This window comes from Cicer arietinum, chromosome 6 (genome assembly GCF_000331145.2).
Source record: "Cicer arietinum cultivar CDC Frontier isolate Library 1 chromosome 6, Cicar.CDCFrontier_v2.0, whole genome shotgun sequence".
In the NCBI taxonomy this organism is placed as follows: Eukaryota; Viridiplantae; Streptophyta; class Magnoliopsida; order Fabales; family Fabaceae; genus Cicer; species Cicer arietinum.
The window spans coordinates 61,180,500-61,189,893 of record NC_021165.2 but is presented as its reverse complement, the minus strand read 5'-3'; the positions used below and the strand labels follow the sequence as shown (position 1 = coordinate 61,189,893).

The window sequence follows — 9,394 nt, the reverse complement described above, 5'->3', positions numbered from 1 at the left end:
TAGAGGATTAATGTTTTTTCTATTATATATTGTCTTGTTATCTTATCATCCAAATATCAAAAGTAAATATTGTATTAAAACCAACTTGATTAAGAAAGCACGACTCACAGCTCTATAAACAACCAAACATATCTACCCTCTTGAAATTCCTAGCTTTGCTTGAATTAATTAGTAGATCACTAGTGATCTCGTTTTCTTTACATTTTTACATATTCCTCTGGATTATTTGGAATCAAGGAAATGATATTAATTGATAAAATGTTGCAAGTTACAACTTAAAATAAATCTATTCAAAGTTAAATCTCACACTCTTTGACATAAGTTTAAGTTTTCTTCATACATATAGAATGACACAAAAATTCAAGATTCAAACTTAAACTCAAGTTTGTTTTACATGTATATATATAAAAATATAAATAGATTATAAATATAGATTCGATCATAGATCAATTTTGTATATCATCTCAATGGCCAAATTGGTATTCAACATTAATGTTACATAAACAAATCGTATTAATTATTTATTATCTATAAATGGCAAGGCAAGTCTTTAGTTATCATTAAATATAAAAAATGAATGACCCTAATTAAACATAAATCCTAATTTTAGAGTCCCACCACCTTGCCACAGTGAAGTGCATTGGGTGGAATTCGGTACTCATCTCTCCATGAATTTGCAGAGGAATAGACTCTAAGATAAAATTGCTGGCCCAAATACTGTCTAGCCCAATTCTCAGACCTCACATTCCACATTCCTACATTGTCCAATGGCATGTATAGTGCAGTCCATGACTTTGGATACACCTGTGTAAAAATAGCATCCAAATACAAATCAATAATCATGTCAAAACCCAAAATAAATGAGTCTCATCTAATGGGGCGAGATCCTTTTAGGCCACCCAAAAATTGGAGGAGTAGAGAGAAAGACTCAGAATAATAATACTACACTTTATAAAATATATAAAAAAATAAGTTAGAGAAAATTAATGTATCTAATCTTAATTTTAAATTAAATATATTAATTTTATTTGATAAATTTCTACTTAAATTTTAGGACGATAGGAGTATTATTTTATTTTATGTATTTTTTATTATCCTACTAAATTGTTTTTGGAGTTTTTTGGAACACAGAAAAATATATCAATTTACTTCTAAATAAATGCATAACTTTAGAGTGTAAAATAAACATTATCAGCTATCGATTAAAAGTTAAATATTAGTATCATATTTATATCATAATAAATCACAAATTTATTAGAATAACAACATTTAATTGATTCACACTACACTTTATTCATTTTAGAAGAATCAAATTTCTGAAAAATAATTTCAATAGAAATGAATTTGCCTCCTATAAAAATGAGAATGAGAAGTTGGATTTGCTTCTACCAAAGGTTTCCTTATGCATAAAAGAAAACATGAAGACTTATCACAAGGGATAACAAACTTGAAATACCTGAACAGTGCAACGAGAAACTGCATCTATTAAATTGTAGCTTAGCCTGCTTGCAGGTGACCATTGTCCTACATCCATCCTGCAAATTCCCATAAATGTCATTATTACCAGAATGAAAAGAACAAAAAAAGAACCCATTAAAGAAAATCATAAAATAATTTGTTTTGAAAAAAATGTAGTATACCAAATTTAAATTGGCATCTAATATGAGAGTCTTTTATTTTGTCACGTAATCTCAATTTTATAAGTGTATTTTAAATTTAGTTGTCTCAAATCATAATGGATTAAAAGAGATTTATGCAATTACTCCAACAATTGGAAAAAAATAGCATTATTAAATAAGTTTTTCATCTTTATAAAATTTTAAAATTTTGTCTTTAGTCCTTCTAAAAAACACATATTATAATTCATACAAAATTATTATGGAAATAATTTTACTTCATGTTGGATAATCAAATATCTCCTTATGAATGATTGTTTTGTGCGCATAGATGTTTACAATATTATAAAAAATTCCTCAACAAAAAATGAACTAAAATTTTTTTTATCTTGAAATATATGACATTTAAAAACTTTATATTTAATTGATCCCAAATTAAAAAATTATATATTTATATCAATGAACTTTTAATAATGTTCTAAACATATTTCCAAAAAATCATCCAAAATTCAAAGGTTATCTTCCTTTCGGCATAAACTAAAATAATTTGTAAAATAAGTTTACAAAGACTAAAAGATGTGATTTTTTTATAAAGACTAAATATATAATTTCAAAATTTTATAAAGAAAAAAAAAACTTATTTAATTCTTAAAAATATAACAATATGGAGTCAAAAAAGAAAAGAAATGAAATTTATTTTTGAGTAGAAATGAAACTCTTAGTTAGTGGTAAAGCATGAAATCTATAGAAGAAAGGAGTTGAGTGAACTTACCCTACTACAAAGAAGAAGTGACCATCAATGTGCCATGATTGCAAAGTGTCTTCAGGATTTTGAAACACTATTTCCACATAATCTCGATAATCGGCCGCCATTACCGAAGTCTGAAGATAACCGTCGCCACCGGTGGGGTTGTCCGAAATACTTCCAAGTGAGAACAATCCTTGGATTTTGAAGTAATCAGCCAATTTCAATGGTGTATCACTAGGGATAAATGATACACTATTGATAGCATATCTTTGTTTTCCATTTATAATTGGAGCTGAATTTTGAAGTGTTATTGTTCGTGTTGTGTTTATCATTCCATATTTGTACGTTCCTTGTAGATTTGGTCTTGGTCCACTTGCTGTTAGATTCCCCCTTATTCAATTCATCTTTTAATGTCAGTTTTCAGATATCATATAACAAAAATGTTTGGTATATGAATTAAATATATTAAAAAATACCTAATAGACCGAACTTGTTCAATGGGCCATTCAGTATCAATTGTTGGCCCAAGAGGAAAAGGACCAGAAACAGTTCCTTCTGAGTTTCTGTAATGAAGAATGGATACAACAGTCAACACTTTTGAGGTGAATCTTGTTGAGACAACAATGTAGTAGTCTTGTGGTGGTTGATCAGCAGTAACCAACACAGAATAACTCTGCCCCAAATGAATGTCAATTGAGTCATAAATGTTTTGGAGTGTGTGTGTTCCTTCCACCTCAACAAGCTTCATTTTATGCCCTTGGATTCTGAAATTTATTGATGTTGTAAGTCCCACGTTCGATATCCGGAATCGGTAAGTCTTGCCTGTAAACAATCTAGTACGTTATAATTAATGTCAAACACTGAGACACACGTAAGAGTGTTAGTACTTCGTAGTATCTGGAGAGTGATAAGGTAGTTTAAAGGAACAAATAAGAGGTTATTTGTGGATTCAACGATGACATTTCTAATAACTAATTACTAATATTTGTCATTAAAAAAATGATATTTGCTATGTCTGATATGATATCATATTTCGAGTAAACGAATTGATTGATATTGGTATATACCTTGATCAACCGTGAATGTGATAGGATTAGAACCGTGACCGTTGATGATAATTCCATCAGGGAAAGGAAGGTTATTTCCATTATCTAAAATGGCCCTCAATTCCTGCAAAAATTAAAACAAGTTAAGTGATGATTTATTTAGAATTTCTTAAAGAACTATGTATGACACTGACACTTTAGATTTAGATTGTAGGCGTGTCTGTCACATGTCGATATTTGATACTGACAAGACATTTAGTTATATTCAATTACTTTCATTTTTTTGAATTATTATATGCGACAATGTGTTGGTATGAATGTCGTGTCGGTTGTCCATGTCTATATTAATGAGATTAATAGTTCTTCGGTGAAGCATATTTCTCATCCAAAGAAGCATCTTAACTGTATGACTTTTTTGGTACCAATCTCCTGCCAAAATGGTGAAATCTCCTGATGGAGGATCAAAAGGAACAGGAATCATCGGTCGACTAGCGACACTGAGACCACCGTAACCGCCTGCTGCCTTGTGCAATGCAAGGGAAGGAAAGTAGAAATAGCTACCAATCTGATTTTTTACTTGAAGAGCATATGTGAAGTTCTGCCCTGGAGGAATTGGACAATTTGTACCATACACTCCATCTTGCCATGAGTTTCTCCTCTGCAGCACTCCATTCCTATAGAGTCATATAGTGTCAAAATACTGAATTCTAAGCACATGCATAATAAAATTTATGTATGTACATTGTAGTCTTAGTTCTGATATAGTTATTTACTTATTTTATTAATCAATCATTTTGATCTTAAAATGCATGAAACGCTCTAAATCTATTACAGTAGCACTTTTCTTAGTCACACTTCTGTTTTTTTTAATTACACCCAAATAGTTTACTTACGTGAACTAAATTTTCGTTAATATATGTAGTAAATTAAGTTCATATAGGTCACGTGAACTAAGTTCAAAGATTAAATTGGTGATCAACTAACGTTCAGATATTGTCCAACAGAAAATAAAATACAGTTTCATCCTGCAGTTTTCAAAACTATCTATATCTAGCATACAATATATACTCCAATGAATGATGCCAAAAAACAAAACCAATTTTTTAATCATCCACAACTAATTATGCAATTGATGATTTAATAGTGAACTAAACAATAAGGAGACTAACCAAGAGATTAGGAAAGGTTCATCCAAGCTGTTGAAAACATTGATAATCACATTATCATTTGTCACTGACTCAATCTGTGGCCCTGGAAATTGTCCATTTATCAATATCCCCTGTCCAATTCACACACCATCTATTCATTTCATTCATATATAACAAAAAAAAAAAACAAAAACAAAAAGAGGAAACTCAAACAACAACAATTATAATAATGATAAGAATAAGATTGAGAGTAAAGTACCTGTTGTTGAATTCCAAATGGATAAATATCACCATATGTAACATTCCAAGTATAAAATCTATAAGGGTCCTCTCCACTAACACATGCAACAAAAAACACTAACAACAAGAAAACAGAACATGGTTTGAGGTAACCCATTTCTATGTTTTTCCTTCACTATCTAATCTCAAATAATGTTGAAAAATAACAACAAGAATAAGTTTCAACTTTTAAAATTGGAACCAAATGTACCACTCTCAATTCAAAATGTATTTTTATTAAATACAAGTCCTTTTCTTTCCTTTTACCTTTTGCTTTAGAACACATATTATTATTATATAAAGATAGATAATGTCGGTGTATAAAGATGAATGATTCTACTTCAACGTAACCAGAAGAAACCTCTTCTTTGTGGAATAAATGAGTTGTACCAAAATACAATGTACACTTTTAAAGAGCATATCAGCATTAATCTCTTCAGACTGTGCCTTTTTGAATTGACCATAGTCAATTGTATCTTTGATTTCGCACTAAAATTAATAAAATTACATATGATTATTTTAATTTTATAAAAATTAAATTCTATAATTATTGTATACCTTAATTTTGTAGATTTTATCGTGAAATTAATATATGCATTGTATTGATGTTACTTACAAGAAAGAAAGGAAAAAAACACAAAAATCGATGTCCAAAATAAATAAAAATTACCAAAATATTATAGACCTATTACAGACATGTGTTTTTTACCATGCAAAAAAAAAAAAACTTTTAATTTTAGAAGATAATAATAATATTCAACTCACCAAAAAAGTTAACCTTAACAAAAAAAAAAAACTATACTCATATAAATTTAAATTCAAAGAATTTAACCTTAACAAAAAAAACTATACTTTCATATAAGTTTAAATTCAAATTTCTATTGAAAGGAGTACCATATTTAATATTCAACGCGTTTAAATAGAATTAACATCATAGTAACAAATTATGAAAGAAAAAAAAATTATAACTCTAAAGTTACTCATTACATTTGTAGCTTAAGTACGAGGTTTAACTTTAGTTTTTCTTTTACTTATTTAACGTGCACTATATATGAAGCAATATGTGAAGAAATTAACCTCATTTAGAATATCATTTATCAGGGACGAAAGCGTATAATAGATTCATTCGAATTTCAAATATCTATTACATGTTTAACTGACTTTTGGTCGTCTACGTTTATAAAAATAAACTCATTTTTTTTAATCTACCTTTTTGGTCTCTCACATATTACATATTTTCAACTAATTAATTTTTTCTCCAAGTACTCTTGTGGTATGCTTTAAATGATACTTTATACGAAATAAATTATAAACAAAAATATGTCAAATTATACATTAAAAAAAGTTAGTAAATCCATTTAATTTATACAATTTTAATATAAACTTAAATATTACCCTTAGTGATCAATAAGTACAATAATTAGAAATAGTAAAAAACATAAATTAAATAAAATGAAAAATATTTTAGAGATATTATCATTAAATATGAAAAAAGTTGTTAGATTTTTGTTTATATTTTATTGGCTTAATTGCAATTTTAACCCTTTATGTTTATTGATTCACAAAATTGGACCTCTTATATCTGATTTTTTAATTAAAAAATATTGACGTGAAATGTTTTAAATAACGTGACATATGATTGGATGATGTAAAAGATTAATACCTATGAAATTTGAATAAAACATCGTAAAAATTTAGATTTCAATTTTGAAATTTGTTTATATTTTTAATTTAATGAATGACATATGAATAATTAATACATATAGATGATTTTATATTATAAAATTGTATATCACGTCATTAAAAATATGTTAAATCGTTGTTTTTTAATTCAAAAATATGAGAGAAGAATAAAAAATGTCGATTTTTAAAATAAGTGGACCAATTACGTAAATTAATAATAATAGAGAAACCAAAATTATAATTAAATATATTTTATTCAATAAATATATAGATTAATTTTAATTATATTTCGTTGTAGAGAAGATATAAATTGACAAATATATGCAAGTATATATTTATGCACTCATAAAACGTGAAAATAATACATTACTAAAATTGTGAATAAATAAATAAATAAATAAAAGTTTAAAATAATTTACAAAAAGATGATGCTATGAATTAAAACAAAATTATTTATTTAAAATTGCTAAAAAAACATTTTTATTAATTTTTAGATGTATTATTTTAATGTTTGATGAAGTAGATAGATATAAATTAATTTATATTTTGCCATATAAGTATATTTAATACATTAAAACATGTTGCGTGATAGTTTTTAGGGAAAAAAACCAAAATTGTAATAAGTGTAAAGGAGCAGATAATTTGATTTTAAAAAAAGAGTGAATATTTTATGAAGTTGATAAAATAGGAGATCAAAGGTAAAATCAAACCTACTTTTAAATTTCACTAGAATCGTGGCATTCAAACAATTCAACAATTGAGATTTATCATGTTGTTAGTTAATATAATACAAAGATCGTGTTTTTAATAAAAAAAACATTTTCTTCATAAAGTTAATTAATGATATTCCGTTGTCAATGTATATCATATTAATTTTTTGGCTAAATTACATTCGTGCTCCTTTAACTTAATGTCAGGTAACGTTTTAGTCCTTTATCTTTTTTTTTTCTCGACTTGGTCCTTTATTTTAATTTTAAGTGACAATTTGATATTTTATGTTTTAAAATTTCAACAATGATATCATTTTTTATACAAAAATTCAAAAAAAAATTTCAATCTAAACTCATAAAATTAATTATATTCTTCAATATAATACAAATTTCATCAAATTTGTAATGCAAATCTTCAAATAAACTCATATTTTCATACTTTATTTGATATTTTTAGGAATAAAGGACTAAATCGGGAAAAAAAAAAGATAAAGGACTAAAACGTTACCTGAAATTAAGTTAAAGGACCACAGATGTAATTTAGCCCTAATTTTTTATATATATTTTCAAAAGTTATTTGATTGACTCATTGCGTGTATAATTAAGAACATAAAATAAAAACTTTTTAATTTTTTCTTATAGTTTCAATTGAAAACTTCTTTTTTTCTTCTTTATATATATATATATTTCTTAAAAAGGAAATTTATCATAAAATACCCAAATATATTTTACCTTACTTTTATATTTTTTCATTATGTCATTTTTCGATATATTTAATTAAAATTAGTCAAAAACGTCTATTTAAGTACAAAATTTTAAAATAATATTTATTAATTTTATTATATAATTAACATCTAATGGGGCATAGCGTGATGTATGTCTATTTTTATATATAGAAAGTTCAATAATTTAATCGACAATATAGAATGAAATCATAAATAAAATATTTCAAATAAAGGATAAAATTGAAATAAACAACATCACCCCTAAAGTTAGATATTTATATATATATAAGTATACATATTTTATAATTCAATTATTTAACTAAAATAGAGAATGACTAAATAAAAAATAAAATAGTTTAAGTAAAACATATAATTAAAAGAGGAAAATGTTATAGCAAAACTGTACACCCCTTAATATAAAGTCATATACACAATACGGATAGTTCATTTAATTATTAGCTATAAAATAATTGGATCACGGTTTTTTAAGGGTTCGACAGAAAACAATCTACATCAACCAAAATTAAAATTTTAAAAACATAAATAAAAGACACTAGTGAAATCCACTTGTTAGAACAGTAAGTTGACACTATAATTAAAAATAAATAGAACTAACTCAAAAATAGTTTAAAATTTGATTTGAAACATAACTTGTTATACTTAGATTATAAACCAAATAAATGGAACTTATACAAAATGGATAGCTCATTTAATTATTAATTATAAAATAGTTGTATCAAACAATCGATTTTTTAAGGGTACGGCAGAAATCAATCTACATCAACCAAAATTAAAATTTTAAAAAAGTAAATAAAAAATACTGAGGGGAATCTATTTTTTAGAACAATAAGTCGTCATTATAACTTAAAATAAGTCAAATTAACTTAAATAGTTTAAGATTTGATTTTAAGATTTGATTTGATAATTAATTCATTGAACTTGTTTCCATATATTTATTGTTGCTCTTCACGGGTTTTTGCAAGTTGGGGAATTTTATATCGGCTGTGTATTACTTGTTAATGTGTTTCTGTGTTTACCTTCGGGAAGCATTTATGTCAACAACTCAAGCGGTTCAGTATTGCTTTTATCTGTCCATCCATTTTTTACTTTCAAGTTAAACAATCTCAGCGCCGTAGACAATCATGTGAAGTCAGTGCACTCGGATATAAAGTTTCTTCTTTGTCATTGCACAAACAATCATACACATGTGCACATTGAAAAGACTATTGTCCAATATCATGAATCATGTCCTCAAGCCAACTGTCCATATCTTCACAAATTTCTTCTCTTTCCAATACACTTTCCATGTTTAACGAATCATCATACCATATTCAATTTGTTAACTCTGAAAAATTCCATACAAATAAGATGATTTTTTGTTTCCTCAAAATGTAGCAGGTTTCCATTTAAACATTTAACACACGAACAATAAAACTTTC

General features: G+C 26.3%; 2 protein-coding genes across 2 annotated transcripts in view; both read right to left on the bottom strand.

The window, feature by feature from the left end:
- Positions 1–606: 606 nt before the first annotated feature.
- LOC101498869 (L-ascorbate oxidase homolog) lies at positions 607–4,955 on the bottom strand. Its single transcript, XM_027336276.2, has 8 exons — positions 4,818–4,955; positions 4,580–4,689; positions 3,814–4,084; positions 3,432–3,534; positions 2,841–3,186; positions 2,389–2,754; positions 1,457–1,535; positions 607–804 (listed from the first exon to the last, which is right to left on the bottom strand). The coding sequence occupies exons 1-8, from the start codon at positions 4,953–4,955 to the stop codon at positions 607–609; spliced, it is 1,611 nt and encodes a 536-aa protein (XP_027192077.2).
- Positions 4,956–8,880: 3,925 nt separating this feature from the next.
- Positions 8,881–9,394, bottom strand: part of LOC101512870 (L-ascorbate oxidase homolog) — a 5,860-nt gene continuing 5,346 nt past the window's right edge. The window contains exon 9 of the mRNA XM_004506253.3: positions 8,881–8,919. Coding sequence (XP_004506310.2) covers positions 8,881–8,919 — 39 coding nt within the window. The remainder of the gene's footprint in view (positions 8,920–9,394) is intronic.

What these genes read in the sequence shown, in the direction of transcription:
- LOC101498869 (XM_027336276.2), bottom strand. Translation starts at nt 4,955, where the DNA reads ATGGGTTACCTCAAACCATGTTCTGTTTTCTTGTTGTTAGTGTTTTTT. An exon ending in CACATTCACGGTTGATCAAG is followed by an intron (nt 3,187 to 3,431) that starts GTATATACCAAT and finishes GATTGTTTACAG; the next exon opens with GCAAGACTTACCGATTCCGG. An exon ending in CACTTCTTCTTTGTAGTAGG is followed by an intron (nt 1,536 to 2,388) that starts GTAAGTTCACTC and finishes GGGAATTTGCAG; the next exon opens with GATGGATGTAGGACAATGGT.